The sequence below is a fragment of the Anser anser genome (genome assembly GCF_964211835.1).
Source record: "Anser anser genome assembly, contig: SUPER_W_unloc_2, whole genome shotgun sequence".
NCBI classification, from domain to species: Eukaryota; Metazoa; Chordata; class Aves; order Anseriformes; family Anatidae; genus Anser; species Anser anser.
Genome location: NW_028154230.1, coordinates 839,456 through 857,959, shown reverse-complemented (window position 1 = coordinate 857,959; position 18,504 = coordinate 839,456). Strand labels below are relative to the sequence as shown.

Below are 18,504 nucleotides of genomic sequence, written 5' to 3'. Positions count from 1 at the left end.
AGGTGGCATATCCTATCCCAGGACTGGTTTCAGCCGTAAACAACAAACAGTTACGAGGAGAGGTGTAGCTCTGTAAATATTTTTGTTGCCTTGGGTGAATTGGTGTCTGGTCGCACTGAGTGGCCCGCGTGGTAGCTGGGAGATGGCCGACGGGGAGGACTGAGATGTTAAAGCTGCCTGTGGTTGCCTGCCCCCAGCCCCAGCCCCAGCCCCGTCCCCGTGTGCCATCCCGATGGCAGTAGCGCCTGGAACCTCAAACTAAAGCGAGCGTATTCTGATGTCGTTACCCTCCAAGCCTGTCAGAGAGGCAGAAGCGCTGTGGCCTACTCAGGCAGGAACCGCGCGTGTGGGGACGGCCACGTCCCTGCCGCCGTGTCGGGCCAGTTTGAGCTCCGCTCTCCCTGGGGCTGCTGCAGGGCACCGCGGACCACGCTTGGGCAGCCTTGGGGGGCACTGCCTATTTTTCCAGAAGCCTCCTCCCCAGCTGAGCACAAACCCAGTTGTGATGTGCCAGGGCTGAGCACAGGCTTTGTATTCCTCCCCGCCACCCCGTGCGCGGGAGGTGCAGCTTTCCCCCTTAGAAACACCAGCAGTTGAAGTGGGGCTCTCAGGGAAGGTTGTGGAGCAACTTCTGAAAAGGTAAGGCCTGCCCTGGCAAAAGCGGGGATCTGCCTGCGGGGAGCAGCGCCCAAAAGCCACCAGCGTGTTTGGGGTGGAGCTGATAGGGTCATAAATAATAGTTGGGGCTACGAGCGCGAGGTCCCGCATTTGGTCCGGGGCAATCCTAAGCACGAATCCAGGCTGGGCGGAGAATGGATGGAGAGCAGCTCTGAGGAGAAGGGCCTGGGGGCGTTGGTTGATGAGAAGCTCGTCAACCGGAGCCGGCAATGCAATGGACGCTTGCAGCCCGGAAAGCCACCCGTATCCTGGGCCGCATCAAAAGGAGGGCGGCCGGCAAGTCGAGGGAGGTGATTCTCCCTCTCTGCTGCTGTGCTCTTGTGAGGCCCCACCTAGAGTAAGTACTGTGTTCAGCTCTGGGGCCCCCAGCACAAGAAGGACGGGGACGTACTAGAACGCGTCCAGAGGAGGGCCACGAAGATGACCAGGGGGCTGGGGCACCTCTCCCAGGAAGGCAGGCTGAGGGAGTTGGGGTGGTTCAGCCTGGAGAGAGAAGAGAAGGCTCCGGGGAGACCTTGGAGGGGCCTTCCAGTACCCAAAGGGGGGGCCCTACAGGAAAGCTGGGGAGGGACTCTTTGTCAGGGAGAGGAGCGATAGGGCAAGGAGTAATGGTTTTAAACTCAAAGAGGGTAGACTTAGACTGGATAGTTGGAAGAGATTCTTTCCTGAGAGGGGGGTGAGGCACTGGAACGGGTTGCCAGGAGAAGTGGCGGATGCCCCGTCCCTGGAAGTGTTTAAGGCCAGGTTGGATGGGGCTTTGAGCAACGTGGTCTAGTGGAAGGTGTCCCTGCCCAGGGCGGGGGGGTTGGAATTAGGTGATCTTTAAGTAAGGTCCCTGCCAAGCCAAGCCATGCTATGATTCTATGATCGGAGCAACCGTTCTGTGGAGCTCGTTTCCCAGCCGTGCAGGGCCCGGCTTCCCTCCGCGGAGCCGCCCAGCCCGTTTTCGGGCGCCCACTTCCTCCCTCCCGGTCGGATCCCTCCGCGCCCCGAGGGCACGCGACCTCCCTGAGCGCCGATAAGCACCGGGTCGACGGGAGCGGAGCCGCCGAGAGGGCGGGGACAAGGGAAGAGGGCAGGCGAGGCAGCCAATCGAGGCGCGGGAGCGGTCGGCGGCGATCTGTCGGCCCAATGAGCGCCGCGGAGGGCCGGGCCGAGTGCGGGAAGGGAGGGGGCGTTGTACCGAGCGGGCGCCGTCATGGCCGACGGGATCGTTAGGGCGCAGGCCGCCTGGCCCGGCGGCGGCGCTGCCGCTGCAGCCGCTTTCGGAGAGGTCGCCTGCAAGGGCAAGGAGGTCCCCGCCAACGTTCTCCGTGAGGATGAGCGGTCGTGGGCGAGGAGGTAGCCGCGGCGTCGTCGTGCGAGTCTTCTCTTTCCTTCCTTCCCTCGGCCGCTCGCAGGCCCTCTGAAACGAGGGCCCGTCGCGGGTCCCGGGAGTGCGGCAGGGCGGGTGGTGGCCTTGCTGCGGGAGGGAGGGAGGGAGGCAGGGAGGGACGGACGGACGGACGGACGGACGGTCGGTCGGTCGGTCGGTCGGTCGGGGTCTCTCCGGCTCGTGGCGCTCTCTACTGCAGCGCCTCTAAAACCCCGCGCTTCTTCGGTGCGCGTCCCGCCTGCCCCCGGGGTGCCACGGCGCGTACTGGGTCGCCGGCGCAGTCGGTCTCCTTGGGGGTTCGGACTGCCTGCGTATAGGCAGCGAGCATCGCAGTAGTGACCGTAATCAGTCATTTCTGCGTAGCAGAAACGCAGGTCTTGATGCGCCTCGTGACAGCGTTCTAGAGACGCCCCGGCTCGGCCGTGCTAGGCTTTGGTTATGGCACCACCCCCACCGCGCACGCGAGCGCACGCTCTCTCCAAAGTGGCTTGTGAAAGGGAAGAATTGCAGCTTTTCCTAGCTTTCTTAAACATCTAGAAGCCAGTCAATCCCGCAGGCTGCTGGTCCTCACTTGAGGCAGGGGGGGAACTTAGAACTGCTTTTGGAGTGTAGTTGGCTATAGCGAATGGTCTTGAATTTGCTTAGCTCGCTGTACCGAAGGCCTGTTTCACAGTTGAGCGATGTTATAGGGGGGAGAAGTGTGAGGAAGGCTCGTAATTCTCGATTGTCGCGCAGTGAAAGGCGATGGTGAGTAAGAAGTGCAAAGCATCTGTGGAATCGAGTCTTATCGGCGCTGTTTCAGTCGCATCTAAAATAAATAAAACTGCCGGAAGTCGCTAATCTGAAGTACTCGGCTGTCTCGTTGCCCCCGTCACCTTGCGTGCTGGATCCTGCTTCTGGTGCCGTATGCAGTTTCGGTCTGCTGGTGATTTGGGGAGTTCCCTCGCAATTAGTTGCGAGTCGATGGTTTCCTACAGATCGGTGGTATTCGTGTTTCGCAGGTGATACCTTGGCCTCGGTCTGGAGGTGTCTGACGTAGAGCCGGCCGTAACGGGCTAACTTGGAATGTTCTTTCCCCTGAGTACGTGGCGTTATCGAGGACGGAGAGTTTATACAGCCTCAGCCGGATTACTCCGGGTTCTTTGAAGATGCCTTCCTACCTCTGGCCGAGGCAATATTTGGACATAACTGAAGGACAGTTAGCAATTGTTTGCCGCTTGTGTGTTTTGCGTGTAGAAGGTAGAGAACTTTGCCTATTCAAAGATCGCTTAAGAAGAATCGCTGTTTTGTCGTGCGCGTTTGGGGTACCTGATAATCTGCTTCGGTAGGACGAGTTCGGTGGGGCATAGTGATTTGCTTAAGCTGTTGCCTTTCTCTGAAGCTGACTGCGTTGTAACTGTTTACTCTTCCTCCAGCGCCTTGCGTTCCGTGATAGTTCGCCTCAGGCTCCAGTGTTTTTTCCTAGTCCTTCCTGAGAAGGCAGTTGTCCGGTTATGTGAAGCAGAAGATTCTGGCGGACCCGTGAGTACTGTGGGAGCTTTCTTTTCGCTAGGCTGGCTGTACCTGTAACTAGTTTGTAACTTCCTAGACTCTTTCCCGTCCCCTCTTTTCCTCTGGATGTTGCGGAGGGGCGCACAGTAGGCTATTTTGGGTTTTCCGATGCTGTAGCCTTTTGCCTCTAGCTTGTAATGGAGTTGAGCTTTTTGACTAAGAGCGGCGATATAAAGCGATGCTGGTCTCCGGCTACGCGCTTGTAGTGCAAAAAGCAGTGTTGTTCCGAAGTACGGTCTGATGCCCGTTTTCACGGTTTCCAGACAGCGGCGGTGGTACTTTGACTATGCAGAAGAGGGCTTGGGGTTTGGGCAGGTCAGAGGCGAGGAAAGGGAAAGCTGGTTGAGCGGCGCTGGGTGTTTGTTTCGCTGTTAGCTATGCAAGTCAAGTTCCAAGGCTTTGTGAGGCCACGCAAAAGAAAAGGCACCGTGAAGCTTTTATTTTCCGCCAGAGCGGCTTACGTTGCCCGAAGCTATGACGGGGGCTTTAACCCCCGAGACAAATTTAGCTTCTGTGACTGTTTTGTAGTCTGTTCCCGTCTAGAGGGTAATTCAAAGAGCAGCGGTTGAATCGTGAAGGATTAGCTAACCGTGTTCTGTGGATGGTTCTCCGCTCGCGTTCGTTCTGTGCGTCGTGGCACGTTATGTTAGGTAACGTTATTTCCTTTTTCCAGCTTCTTGGGCGTGTAATGGTTGTTGGCAAGAAGTGTGCTGCTAACCTGGACCTGACCAATGGATTCCGGATGGCTGTGAATGCCCACCCTCGGGCCCTTCGGGCTGTCGTGTACATCTACGTATTCTGGGTGGCGGTCAGTTGGGCCGGCCTCCTGGCTAAGGTTTTTGCACCGCAGGCGTCACTGCACGCGTACGGGTCGCCGCCGAGTAGGTTTCATATGTTGCCCGTCAATCTAGCCCCTGTTGACGTATGATTTTTTTTGTTTTTTTTTTCCTGGACGGCTGTCTATGGAGGGTAATAAAGAGCTTTGAGCAGCACTTGCACAATAAAGATGGAGCATGGGGATATGACCTCTGTCTTGTGTGTCTTGCCGATGGAAATAGTTCTGCAAGTTAAAAGAATGTTTCGGTCTGTTGACAGTGTCGTGTAGATGGTGGTTTGCCCAGTCATTTGAAACGCGAAGATAGAAGCGCTCGGCGGTCCTGTGGGTCTCCATCTCCCTAAGACGATCTAGGATGTGCTGTGTGTTTGAGGCCTTGCTATCTTCCCCCTGCTCCCAAATAAAAGGGCGTGCTTTTATTGCGAAACAGCCGCATCGAGGACTGGCAGATGTAGAACCAGAGAAGAATAAGGTTGGAAGAAAGCTTCCAGGCATCGTCTGTTGTCTGCCCCTGTCCCGAGGAGGCAGAATAAACTCTGCCCGGTGTGATTTCTGACAGGTGCTTGTCAGCCTGTTCTTGACTACCGTAGGAGTTTTGCTACCGCTTTCTTTTCAGTCGTGGGTTTCGCAACTTCGAGAAGTAATTTCTCCCACAGACGCTTTTCAAAGCGTAGAAGGCTCTGGGATGCTTGAGTCGGCTTCTGAACGTTCAAGACTCGGCTGCCGTTCCCTTTATTTTTTTGTATGTATTTTTAGAGTCTTTTTTTTTCCTAAACGAAGTCCGTTGTTCAGGAACTAGAAGAAGGATTAGCTAAAGGCACCATAAGGCGTTTAAATGCGATCACCTCTCGTGCTTTGTTAGACCTCTGGCTTTGCTGTGCTCCTTGTTTAATTGCGGTTACGTTCAAGGCTTACTGGAGCGTGGGAGCGTTAAAATGCTATTAAATATTTTTAGTGTTTGAAACTTGCTAATGAAATGATTTTTGTGACTCCGTTCCTCACAAAGAAACTCGATTCCTTAGCAGGAGGAATGATCTTTGTTACTGGATCTGTTTGCGGGGTTAACGATTGCAGCTGTGAATGACTAAAGTCTTTCGAAGAAGCTGAATGATAAAAACCAAACCGAAACAAGAAACAGCCCTTGTTCTACTCGAAGTAATATAGAATTTGCCGTTTGCGGGGTCAGATGAAAATAGTTGTGGAAGTCAACTACTTGGGGGGGGGGGGGGGAGGGGAGGGGAGGGGAGGGGTGGGTGGAGGTGGAGATGCTGTTGCCCTTTCAGGGAAAGCTTCTTAAATTGGCACTTGATCAACTGTTCTGTTTCTGTATTTGTCCTTGGTCTCTTTCATTGGTCTGTTTTGTTGACGTAGAAGAGCCCATGGAACTGCTCAAAGAAACCTGTGCAAATGGACCTTGAGTAAGTATTTACGTGTTCAACTGTTCCCCAGTCCGTCTAGCTAATGCTATCAGCGCTTGTAGTCTTTCACAAAAGGTGTTTAATTCCTGAGAAAGTAGAGGAGGAAGACGATTGGTAATCTCTTTGCTTAATAGGCACTGTTAGACAACCGTAGAAGGCGAAGAAATTTGCCCCCGAGGCACCAATTTGACCCTTCCTTTAGCCTGTACGCTTTCAAAGAGCATATCATAGAACCATAGAATGGCCTGGGTTGAAAAGCACCTTAAAGATCATCTAGTTTCAACCCCCCTGCTCTGGGCAGCGTTGCCAACCACTAGAGCAGGCTGCCCAGAGCCGCGTCCAGCCTGGCCTTGAATGCCTCCAGGGATGGGGCATCCAGAACCTCTCTGGGCAACCCGTTCCAGTGCCTCACCGCCCTCTGAGTGAAAAACTTTCTCCTAATATCTAAGCTAAATCTCCCCTGTCTTAGTTTAAAACCATTCCCCCTTGTCCTATCGCTATCAACACGTGTATTTTTACTCCTGTATATACAGATTCGTAGGGGTTGGAAGGGACCTCAAGAGATCGTCGGGTCCAACCCCCCTGCCAGAGCAGGTTCCCTAGAGCAGGCTGCCCAGGTAGGCGTCCAGACGGGCCTTGAATATCTCCGGAGAAGGAGACTCCACAACCTCCCCGGGCAGCCTGTTCCAGCGCTCCGTCACCCTCACCGTGAAGAAGTTCTTTCGCGTGTTGGTGCGGAACTTCCTGTGCTCCAGTTTTTGGCCGTTGCCCCTTGTCCTATCCCCACAAACCACTGAAAAGAGGGTGGCCAAGTCCCACTGTCTCCCACACTTAAGATATTTGTAATCATTGATAAGATCCCCTCTCAGTCTTCTCTTCTCAAGGCTGAACAGGCCCAGGTCTCTCAGTCTTTGCTCATAGGGGAGATGCTCCAGGCCCCGTATCATCTTTGTTGCCCTCCGCTGGACTCTTTCCAAGAGATCCCTGTCTTTTTTGTACTGGGGAGCCCAGAACCGGACACGGTACTCCAGGCGAGGCCTGCCCAGGGCAGAGTAGAGGGGGAGGATCACCTCCCTTGACCTGCTGGCCACGCTCCTTTTAACGCACGCCAGGATCCCGTTGGCCTTCTTGGCCACCAGGGCACGCCGCTGGCTCATGGTCAACCTGTCGTCCACCAGGACCCCCGGGTCCTTCTCCGCAGCGCTCCTCTCCAGCAGGTCATCCCCCAGCCTGTACTGATACACGCGGTTGTTCCTTCCCAGGTGCAGGACTCTACGCTTGCTCTTGTTAAACTTCATTTGGCTTCTTCCTGCCCAGCTCTCCAGCCCGCCCAGGTCTCGCTGAATGGCAGCACAGCCTTCTGGCGTGTCGGCCACTCCTCCCAGCTTTGTATCATCGGCGTACTTGCTGAGGCTGGACACTATTCCCTCGTCAAGGTCGGCGATGAAGATGTTGAACAAGACCGGACCCAGCACCGACCCCTGGGGAACACCGCTAGTCACAGGGCTGCAGCCGGACTCTGCGCCGCCGATCACCACCCTCTGAGCTCGGCCGGTCAGCCAGGTCTCAACCCACCTTACCGTCCACTCGTCTATCCCACGCTTTCTCAGCTTTGCTAGCAGGACGTCGTGGGAGACAGTATCGGAAGCCTTGCTAAAGTCAAGGTAGATGACATCCACTGCTCTCCCTCCATCAACGCAGCTGGTGATGCCATCATAGAAGGCAACGAGGTCGGTCGAGCACGATTTCCCCTTGGTGAATCCATGCTGACTACTCCTCATAACCTCCTTCTCTTCCAATGGCTTGGAGATGGCATCCAGAACAAGCTGTTCCAACACCTTTCCAGCTGTTCCAACACCTGTCCAGGGACGGAGGTGAGACTGACCTTTCCAAGAGCTCCACATCCTTCTTGTGCTGGGGGCCCCAGGCCTGCACGCAGTATTCCAGGTGGGGTCTCCCAAGAGCAGGGTAGAGGGGGATAATCACCTCCCTCTCCCTGCTGGCCACCCCTTTGTTAATGCGGCCCAGGACACAGTTGGCCTTCCGGGCTGCAAGCGCGCGCTGCTGGCTCGTGTCCAGCTTCTCGTCCATCAGGACCCCCAAGTCCTTCTCCGCAGGGCTGCTCTCAAGTTCTTCTTCTCCCAGTCTATAGAAATACCTGGGATTGCCCCAGCCCAAGGTCAACGCCTTGCACTTGGCCTTGTTGAACCTCATTAGGTTCTCATGGGCCCACTTCTCCGGCCTGTCCAGGTCCCTCCGGACGGCATCCCTTCCCTCTGTTGTATCGACTGCACCGCTCAGCTTGGTGTCATCTGCAAACTTGCTCGATTCCGTCGTCTGTGTCATTGCTAAAGATGTTGAAGAGCACCGGTCCCGAGGCCGACCCCTGAGGGACACCGCTTGTGACCGGCCTCCACCCAGACATAGAGCCGTTGACCACAACCCTTTGGCTGCGACCAGCCAACCAATTCTTTATCCGCCCAGCAGTCCATCCTTCAAATCCATACCTCTCCAATTTAGAGAGAAGAATGTGGTGAGGGACCGTATCAAAGGCTTTGCTCAGTCCAGGTGGCATATCCTATCCCAGGAGTGGTTTCAGCCGTAAACAACAAACAGTTACGAGGAGAGGTGTAGCTCTGTAAATATTTTTGTTGCCTTGGGTGAATTGGTGTCTGGTCGCACTGAGTGGCCCGCGTGGTAGCTGGGAGATGGCCGACGGGGAGGACTGAGATGTTAAAGCTGCCTGTGGTTGCCTGCCCCCAGCCCCAGCCCCAGCCCCGTCCCCGTGTGCCATCCCGATGGCAGTAGCGCCTGGAACCTCAAACTAAAGCGAGCGTATTCTGATGTCGTTACCCTCCAAGCCTGTCAGAGAGGCAGAAGCGCTGTGGCCTACTCAGGCAGGAACCGCGCGTGTGGGGACGGCCACGTCCCTGCCGCCGTGTCGGGCCAGTTTGAGCTCCGCTCTCCCTGGGGCTGCTGCAGGGCACCGCGGACCACGCTTGGGCAGCCTTGGGGGGCACTGCCTATTTTTCCAGAAGCCTCCTCCCCAGCTGAGCACAAACCCAGTTGTGATGTGCCAGGGCTGAGCACAGGCTTTGTATTCCTCCCCGCCACCCCGTGCGCGGGAGGTGCAGCTTTCCCCCTTAGAAACACCAGCAGTTGAAGTGGGGCTCTCAGGGAAGGTTGTGGAGCAACTTCTGAAAAGGTAAGGCCTGCCCTGGCAAAAGCGGGGATCTGCCTGCGGGGAGCAGCGCCCAAAAGCCACCAGCGTGTTTGGGGTGGAGCTGATAGGGTCATAAATAATAGTTGGGGCTACGAGCGCGAGGTCCCGCATTTGGTCCGGGGCAATCCTAAGCACGAATCCAGGCTGGGCGGAGAATGGATGGAGAGCAGCTCTGAGGAGAAGGGCCTGGGGGCGTTGGTTGATGAGAAGCTCGTCAACCGGAGCCGGCAATGCAATGGACGCTTGCAGCCCGGAAAGCCACCCGTATCCTGGGCCGCATCAAAAGGAGGGCGGCCGGCAAGTCGAGGGAGGTGATTCTCCCTCTCTGCTGCTGTGCTCTTGTGAGGCCCCACCTAGAGTAAGTACTGTGTTCAGCTCTGGGGCCCCCAGCACAAGAAGGACGGGGACGTACTAGAACGCGTCCAGAGGAGGGCCACGAAGATGACCAGGGGGCTGGGGCACCTCTCCCAGGAAGGCAGGCTGAGGGAGTTGGGGTGGTTCAGCCTGGAGAGAGAAGAGAAGGCTCCGGGGAGACCTTGGAGGGGCCTTCCAGTACCCAAAGGGGGGGCCCTACAGGAAAGCTGGGGAGGGACTCTTTGTCAGGGAGAGGAGCGATAGGGCAAGGAGTAATGGTTTTAAACTCAAAGAGGGTAGACTTAGACTGGATAGTTGGAAGAGATTCTTTCCTGAGAGGGGGGTGAGGCACTGGAACGGGTTGCCAGGAGAAGTGGCGGATGCCCCGTCCCTGGAAGTGTTTAAGGCCAGGTTGGATGGGGCTTTGAGCAACGTGGTCTAGTGGAAGGTGTCCCTGCCCAGGGCGGGGGGGTTGGAATTAGGTGATCTTTAAGTAAGGTCCCTGCCAAGCCAAGCCATGCTATGATTCTATGATCGGAGCAACCGTTCTGTGGAGCTCGTTTCCCAGCCGTGCAGGGCCCGGCTTCCCTCCGCGGAGCCGCCCAGCCCGTTTTCGGGCGCCCACTTCCTCCCTCCCGGTCGGATCCCTCCGCGCCCCGAGGGCACGCGACCTCCCTGAGCGCCGATAAGCACCGGGTCGACGGGAGCGGAGCCGCCGAGAGGGCGGGGACAAGGGAAGAGGGCAGGCGAGGCAGCCAATCGAGGCGCGGGAGCGGTCGGCGGCGATCTGTCGGCCCAATGAGCGCCGCGGAGGGCCGGGCCGAGTGCGGGAAGGGAGGGGGCGTTGTACCGAGCGGGCGCCGTCATGGCCGACGGGATCGTTAGGGCGCAGGCCGCCTGGCCCGGCGGCGGCGCTGCCGCTGCAGCCGCTTTCGGAGAGGTCGCCTGCAAGGGCAAGGAGGTCCCCGCCAACGTTCTCCGTGAGGATGAGCGGTCGTGGGCGAGGAGGTAGCCGCGGCGTCGTCGTGCGAGTCTTCTCTTTCCTTCCTTCCCTCGGCCGCTCGCAGGCCCTCTGAAACGAGGGCCCGTCGCGGGTCCCGGGAGTGCGGCAGGGCGGGTGGTGGCCTTGCTGCGGGAGGGAGGGAGGGAGGCAGGGAGGGACGGACGGACGGACGGACGGACGGTCGGTCGGTCGGTCGGTCGGTCGGGGTCTCTCCGGCTCGTGGCGCTCTCTACTGCAGCGCCTCTAAAACCCCGCGCTTCTTCGGTGCGCGTCCCGCCTGCCCCCGGGGTGCCACGGCGCGTACTGGGTCGCCGGCGCAGTCGGTCTCCTTGGGGGTTCGGACTGCCTGCGTATAGGCAGCGAGCATCGCAGTAGTGACCGTAATCAGTCATTTCTGCGTAGCAGAAACGCAGGTCTTGATGCGCCTCGTGACAGCGTTCTAGAGACGCCCCGGCTCGGCCGTGCTAGGCTTTGGTTATGGCACCACCCCCACCGCGCACGCGAGCGCACGCTCTCTCCAAAGTGGCTTGTGAAAGGGAAGAATTGCAGCTTTTCCTAGCTTTCTTAAACATCTAGAAGCCAGTCAATCCCGCAGGCTGCTGGTCCTCACTTGAGGCAGGGGGGGAACTTAGAACTGCTTTTGGAGTGTAGTTGGCTATAGCGAATGGTCTTGAATTTGCTTAGCTCGCTGTACCGAAGGCCTGTTTCACAGTTGAGCGATGTTATAGGGGGGAGAAGTGTGAGGAAGGCTCGTAATTCTCGATTGTCGCGCAGTGAAAGGCGATGGTGAGTAAGAAGTGCAAAGCATCTGTGGAATCGAGTCTTATCGGCGCTGTTTCAGTCGCATCTAAAATAAATAAAACTGCCGGAAGTCGCTAATCTGAAGTACTCGGCTGTCTCGTTGCCCCCGTCACCTTGCGTGCTGGATCCTGCTTCTGGTGCCGTATGCAGTTTCGGTCTGCTGGTGATTTGGGGAGTTCCCTCGCAATTAGTTGCGAGTCGATGGTTTCCTACAGATCGGTGGTATTCGTGTTTCGCAGGTGATACCTTGGCCTCGGTCTGGAGGTGTCTGACGTAGAGCCGGCCGTAACGGGCTAACTTGGAATGTTCTTTCCCCTGAGTACGTGGCGTTATCGAGGACGGAGAGTTTATACAGCCTCAGCCGGATTACTCCGGGTTCTTTGAAGATGCCTTCCTACCTCTGGCCGAGGCAATATTTGGACATAACTGAAGGACAGTTAGCAATTGTTTGCCGCTTGTGTGTTTTGCGTGTAGAAGGTAGAGAACTTTGCCTATTCAAAGATCGCTTAAGAAGAATCGCTGTTTTGTCGTGCGCGTTTGGGGTACCTGATAATCTGCTTCGGTAGGACGAGTTCGGTGGGGCATAGTGATTTGCTTAAGCTGTTGCCTTTCTCTGAAGCTGACTGCGTTGTAACTGTTTACTCTTCCTCCAGCGCCTTGCGTTCCGTGATAGTTCGCCTCAGGCTCCAGTGTTTTTTCCTAGTCCTTCCTGAGAAGGCAGTTGTCCGGTTATGTGAAGCAGAAGATTCTGGCGGACCCGTGAGTACTGTGGGAGCTTTCTTTTCGCTAGGCTGGCTGTACCTGTAACTAGTTTGTAACTTCCTAGACTCTTTCCCGTCCCCTCTTTTCCTCTGGATGTTGCGGAGGGGCGCACAGTAGGCTATTTTGGGTTTTCCGATGCTGTAGTCTTTTGCCTCTAGCTTGTAATGGAGTTGAGCTTTTTGACTAAGAGCGGCGATATAAAGCGATGCTGGTCTCCGGCTACGCGCTTGTAGTGCAAAAAGCAGTGTTGTTCCGAAGTACGGTCTGATGCCCGTTTTCACGGTTTCCAGACAGCGGCGGTGGTACTTTGACTATGCAGAAGAGGGCTTGGGGTTTGGGCAGGTCAGAGGCGAGGAAAGGGAAAGCTGGTTGAGCGGCGCTGGGTGTTTGTTTCGCTGTTAGCTATGCAAGTCAAGTTCCAAGGCTTTGTGAGGCCACGCAAAAGAAAAGGCACCGTGAAGCTTTTATTTTCCGCCAGAGCGGCTTACGTTGCCCGAAGCTATGACGGGGGCTTTAACCCCCGAGACAAATTTAGCTTCTGTGACTGTTTTGTAGTCTGTTCCCGTCTAGAGGGTAATTCAAAGAGCAGCGGTTGAATCGTGAAGGATTAGCTAACCGTGTTCTGTGGATGGTTCTCCGCTCGCGTTCGTTCTGTGCGTCGTGGCACGTTATGTTAGGTAACGTTATTTCCTTTTTCCAGCTTCTTGGGCGTGTAATGGTTGTTGGCAAGAAGTGTGCTGCTAACCTGGACCTGACCAATGGATTCCGGATGGCTGTGAATGCCCACCCTCGGGCCCTTCGGGCTGTCGTGTACATCTACGTATTCTGGGTGGCGGTCAGTTGGGCCGGCCTCCTGGCTAAGGTTTTTGCACCGCAGGCGTCACTGCACGCGTACGGGTCGCCGCCGAGTAGGTTTCATATGTTGCCCGTCAATCTAGCCCCTGTTGACGTATGATTTTTTTTTTTTTTTTCCTGGACGGCTGTCTATGGAGGGTAATAAAGAGCTTTGAGCAGCACTTGCACAATAAAGATGGAGCATGGGGATATGACCTCTGTCTTGTGTGTCTTGCCGATGGAAATAGTTCTGCAAGTTAAAAGAATGTTTCGGTCTGTTGACAGTGTCGTGTAGATGGTGGTTTGCCCAGTCATTTGAAACGCGAAGATAGAAGCGCTCGGCGGTCCTGTGGGTCTCCATCTCCCTAAGACGATCTAGGATGTGCTGTGTGTTTGAGGCCTTGCTATCTTCCCCCTGCTCCCAAATAAAAGGGCGTGCTTTTATTGCGAAACAGCCGCATCGAGGACTGGCAGATGTAGAACCAGAGAAGAATAAGGTTGGAAGAAAGCTTCCAGGCATCGTCTGTTGTCTGCCCCTGTCCCGAGGAGGCAGAATAAACTCTACCCGGTGTGATTTCTGACAGGTGCTTGTCAGCCTGTTCTTGACTACCGTAGGAGTTTTGCTACCGCTTTCTTTTCAGTCGTGGGTTTCGCAACTTCGAGAAGTAATTTCTCCCACAGACGCTTTTCAAAGCGTAGAAGGCTCTGGGATGCTTGAGTCGGCTTCTGAACGTTCAAGACTCGGCTGCCGTTCCCTTTATTTTTTTGTATGTATTTTTAGAGTCTTTTTTTTTCCTAAACGAAGTCCGTTGTTCAGGAACTAGAAGAAGGATTAGCTAAAGGCACCATAAGGCGTTTAAATGCGATCACCTCTCGTGCTTTGTTAGACCTCTGGCTTTGCTGTGCTCCTTGTTTAATTGCGGTTACGTTCAAGGCTTACTGGAGCGTGGGAGCGTTAAAATGCTATTAAATATTTTTAGTGTTTGAAACTTGCTAATGAAATGATTTTTGTGACTCCGTTCCTCACAAAGAAACTCGATTCCTTAGCAGGAGGAATGATCTTTGTTACTGGATCTGTTTGCGGGGTTAACGATTGCAGCTGTGAATGACTAAAGTCTTTTGAAGAAGCTGAATGATAAAAACCAAACCGAAACAAGAAACAGCCCTTGTTCTACTCGAAGTAATATAGAATTTGCCGTTTGCGGGGTCAGATGAAAATAGTTGTGGAAGTCAACTACTTGGGGGGGGGGGGGGGGAGGGGAGGGGAGGGGAGGGGAGGGGAAGGGAGGGGTGGGTGGAGGTGGAGATGCTGTTGCCCTTTCAGGGAAAGCTTCTTAAATTGGCACTTGATCAACTGTTCTGTTTCTGTATTTGTCCTTGGTCTCTTTCATTGGTCTGTTTTGTTGACGTAGAAGAGCCCATGGAACTGCTCAAAGAAACCTGTGCAAATGGACCTTGAGTAAGTATTTACGTGTTCAACTGTTCCCCAGTCGGTCTAGCTAATGCTATCAGCGCTTGTAGTCTTTCACAAAAGGTGTTTAATTCCTGAGAAAGTAGAGGAGGAAGACGATTGGTAATCTCTTTGCTTAATAGGCACTGTTAGACAACCGTAGAAGGCGAAGAAATTTGCCCCCGAGGCACCAATTTGACCCTTCCTTTAGCCTGTACGCTTTCAAAGAGCATATCATAGAACCATAGAATGGCCTGGGTTGAAAAGCACCTTAAAGATCATCTAGTTTCAACCCCCCTGCTCTGGGCAGCGTTGCCAACCACTAGAGCAGGCTGCCCAGAGCCGCGTCCAGCCTGGCCTTGAATGCCTCCAGGGATGGGGCATCCAGAACCTCTCTGGGCAACCCGTTCCAGTGCCTCACCACCCTCTGAGTGAAAAACTTTCTCCTAATATCTAAGCTAAATCTCCCCTGTCTTAGTTTAAAACCATTCCCCCTTGTCCTATCGCTATCAACACGTGTATTTTTACTCCTGTATATACAGATTCGTAGGGGTTGGAAGGGACCTCAAGAGATCGTCGGGTCCAACCCCCCTGCCAGAGCAGGTTCCCTAGAGCAGGCTGCCCAGGTAGGCGTCCAGACGGGCCTTGAATATCTCCGGAGAAGGAGACTCCACAACCTCCCCGGGCAGCCTGTTCCAGCGCTCCGTCACCCTCACCGTGAAGAAGTTCTTTCGCGTGTTGGTGCGGAACTTCCTGTGCTCCAGTTTTTGGCCGTTGCCCCTTGTCCTATCCCCACAAACCACTGAAAAGAGGGTGGCCAAGTCCCACTGTCTCCCACACTTAAGATATTTGTAATCATTGATAAGATCCCCTCTCAGTCTTCTCTTCTCAAGGCTGAACAGGCCCAGGTCTCTCAGTCTTTGCTCATAGGGGAGATGCTCCAGGCCCCGTATCATCTTTGTTGCCCTCCGCTGGACTCTTTCCAGGAGATCCCTGTCTCTCTTTTTGTACTGGGGAGCCCGGAACCGGACACGGTACTCCAGGCGAGGCCTGCCCAGGGCAGAGTAGAGGGGGAGGATCACCTCCCTTGACCTGCTGGCCACGCTCCTTTTAACGCACGCCAGGATCCCGTTGGCCTTCTTGGCCACCAGGGCACGCCGCTGGCTCATGGTCAACCTGTCGTCCACCAGGACCCCCGGGTCCTTCTCCGCAGCGCTCCTCTCCAGCAGGTCATCCCCCAGCCTGTACTGATACACGCGGTTGTTCCTTCCCAGGTGCAGGACTCTACGCTTGCTCTTGTTAAACTTCATTTGGCTTCTTCCTGCCCAGCTCTCCAGCCCGCCCAGGTCTCGCTGAATGGCAGCACAGCCTTCTGGCGTGTCGGCCACTCCTCCCAGCTTTGTATCATCGGCGTACTTGCTGAGGCTGGACACTATTCCCTCGTCAAGGTCGGCGATGAAGATGTTGAACAAGACCGGACCCAGCACCGACCCCTGGGGAACACCGCTAGTCACAGGGCTGCAGCCGGACTCTGCGCCGCCGATCACCACCCTCTGAGCTCGGCCGGTCAGCCAGGTCTCAACCCACCTTACCGTCCACTCGTCTATCCCACGCTTTCTCAGCTTTGCTAGCAGGACGTCGTGGGAGACAGTATCGGAAGCCTTGCTAAAGTCAAGGTAGATGACATCCACTGCTCTCCCTCCATCAACGCAGCTGGTGATGCCATCATAGAAGGCAACGAGGTCGGTCGAGCACGATTTCCCCTTGGTGAATCCATGCTGACTACTCCTCATAACCTCCTTCTCTTCCAATGGCTTGGAGATGGCATCCAGAACAAGCTGTTCCAACACCTTTCCAGCTGTTCCAACACCTGTCCAGGGACGGAGGTGAGACTGACCTTTCCAAGAGCTCCACATCCTTCTTGTGCTGGGGGCCCCAGGCCTGCACGCAGTATTCCAGGTGGGGTCTCCCAAGAGCAGGGTAGAGGGGGATAATCACCTCCCTCTCCCTGCTGGCCACCCCTTTGTTAATGCAGCCCAGGACACAGTTGGCCTTCCGGGCTGCAAGCGCGCGCTGCTGGCTCGTGTCCAGCTTCTCGTCCATCAGGACCCCCAAGTCCTTCTCCGCAGGGCTGCTCTCAAGTTCTTCTTCTCCCAGTCTATAGAAATACCTGGGATTGCCCCAGCCCAAGGTCAACGCCTTGCACTTGGCCTTGTTGAACCTCATTAGGTTCTCATGGGCCCACTTCTCCGGCCTGTCCAGGTCCCTCCGGACGGCATCCCTTCCCTCTGTTGTATCGACTGCACCGCTCAGCTTGGTGTCATCTGCAAACTTGCTCGATTCCGTCGTCTGTGTCATTGCTAAAGATGTTGAAGAGCACCGGTCCCGAGGCCGACCCCTGAGGGACACCGCTTGTGACCGGCCTCCACCCAGACATAGAGCCGTTGACCACAACCCTTTGGCTGCGACCAGCCAACCAATTCTTTATCCGCCCAGCAGTCCATCCTTCAAATCCATACCTCTCCAATTTAGAGAGAAGAATGTGGTGAGGGACCGTATCAAAGGCTTTGCTCAGTCCAGGTGGCATATCCTATCCCAGGAGTGGTTTCAGCCGTAAACAACAAACAGTTACGAGGAGAGGTGTAGCTCTGTAAATATTTTTGTTGCCTTGGGTGAATTGGTGTCTGGTCGCACTGAGTGGCCCGCGTGGTAGCTGGGAGATGGCCGACGGGGAGGACTGAGATGTTAAAGCTGCCTGTGGTTGCCTGCCCCCAGCCCCAGCCCCAGCCCCGTCCCCGTGTGCCATCCCGATGGCAGTAGCGCCTGGAACCTCAAACTAAAGCGAGCGTATTCTGATGTCGTTACCCTCCAAGCCTGTCAGAGAGGCAGAAGCGCTGTGGCCTACTCAGGCAGGAACCGCGCGTGTGGGGACGGCCACGTCCCTGCCGCCGTGTCGGGCCAGTTTGAGCTCCGCTCTCCCTGGGGCTGCTGCAGGGCACCGCGGACCACGCTTGGGCAGCCTTGGGGGGCACTGCCTATTTTTCCAGAAGCCTCCTCCCCAGCTGAGCACAAACCCAGTTGTGATGTGCCAGGGCTGAGCACAGGCTTTGTATTCCTCCCCGCCACCCCGTGCGCGGGAGGTGCAGCTTTCCCCCTTAGAAACACCAGCAGTTGAAGTGGGGCTCTCAGGGAAGGTTGTGGAGCAACTTCTGAAAAGGTAAGGCCTGCCCTGGCAAAAGCGGGGATCTGCCTGCGGGGAGCAGCGCCCAAAAGCCACCAGCGTGTTTGGGGTGGAGCTGATAGGGTCATAAATAATAGTTGGGGCTACGAGCGCGAGGTCCCGCATTTGGTCCGGGGCAATCCTAAGCACGAATCCAGGCTGGGCGGAGAATGGATGGAGAGCAGCTCTGAGGAGAAGGGCCTGGGGGCGTTGGTTGATGAGAAGCTCGTCAACCGGAGCCGGCAATGCAATGGACGCTTGCAGCCCGGAAAGCCACCCGTATCCTGGGCCGCATCAAAAGGAGGGCGGCCGGCAAGTCGAGGGAGGTGATTCTCCCTCTCTGCTGCTGTGCTCTTGTGAGGCCCCACCTAGAGTAAGTACTGTGTTCAGCTCTGGGGCCCCCAGCACAAGAAGGACGGGGACGTACTAGAACGCGTCCAGAGGAGGGCCACGAAGATGACCAGGGGGCTGGGGCACCTCTCCCAGGAAGGCAGGCTGAGGGAGTTGGGGTGGTTCAGCCTGGAGAGAGAAGAGAAGGCTCCGGGGAGACCTTGGAGGGGCCTTCCAGTACCCAAAGGGGGGGCCCTACAGGAAAGCTGGGGAGGGACTCTTTGTCAGGGAGAGGAGCGATAGGGCAAGGAGTAATGGTTTTAAACTCAAAGAGGGTAGACTTAGACTGGATAGTTGGAAGAGATTCTTTCCTGAGAGGGGGGTGAGGCACTGGAACGGGTTGCCAGGAGAAGTGGCGGATGCCCCGTCCCTGGAAGTGTTTAAGGCCAGGTTGGATGGGGCTTTGAGCAACGTGGTCTAGTGGAAGGTGTCCCTGCCCAGGGCGGGGGGGTTGGAATTAGGTGATCTTTAAGTAAGGTCCCTGCCAAGCCAAGCCATGCTATGATTCTATGATCGGAGCAACCGTTCTGTGGAGCTCGTTTCCCAGCCGTGCAGGGCCCGGCTTCCCTCCGCGGAGCCGCCCAGCCCGTTTTCGGGCGCCCACTTCCTC

General features: G+C 55.9%; 2 protein-coding genes across 2 annotated transcripts; both read left to right on the top strand.

Annotated features, from left to right (window-relative positions):
* The first annotated feature begins 1,834 nt into the window (after positions 1-1,834).
* Positions 1,835-5,403, top strand: LOC310888873 (adenosine 5'-monophosphoramidase HINT1-like). Its single transcript, XM_083852494.1, has 4 exons — positions 1,835-2,019; positions 3,469-3,574; positions 4,278-4,485; positions 4,700-5,403. The coding sequence occupies exons 1-4, from the start codon at positions 1,877-1,879 to the stop codon at positions 4,744-4,746; spliced, it is 504 nt and encodes a 167-aa protein (XP_083708620.1). The 5' UTR covers positions 1,835-1,876; the 3' UTR covers positions 4,747-5,403.
* A 4,846-nt stretch (positions 5,404-10,249) lies between these two features.
* On the top strand, positions 10,250-13,823 carry LOC310888861 (adenosine 5'-monophosphoramidase HINT1-like). Its single transcript, XM_083852478.1, has 4 exons — positions 10,250-10,442; positions 11,892-11,997; positions 12,701-12,908; positions 13,120-13,823. Exons 1-4 carry the CDS (start codon positions 10,300-10,302, stop codon positions 13,164-13,166), a joined length of 504 nt encoding a protein of 167 aa, XP_083708604.1. The 5' UTR covers positions 10,250-10,299; the 3' UTR covers positions 13,167-13,823.
* Positions 13,824-18,504: the final 4,681 nt, after the last annotated feature.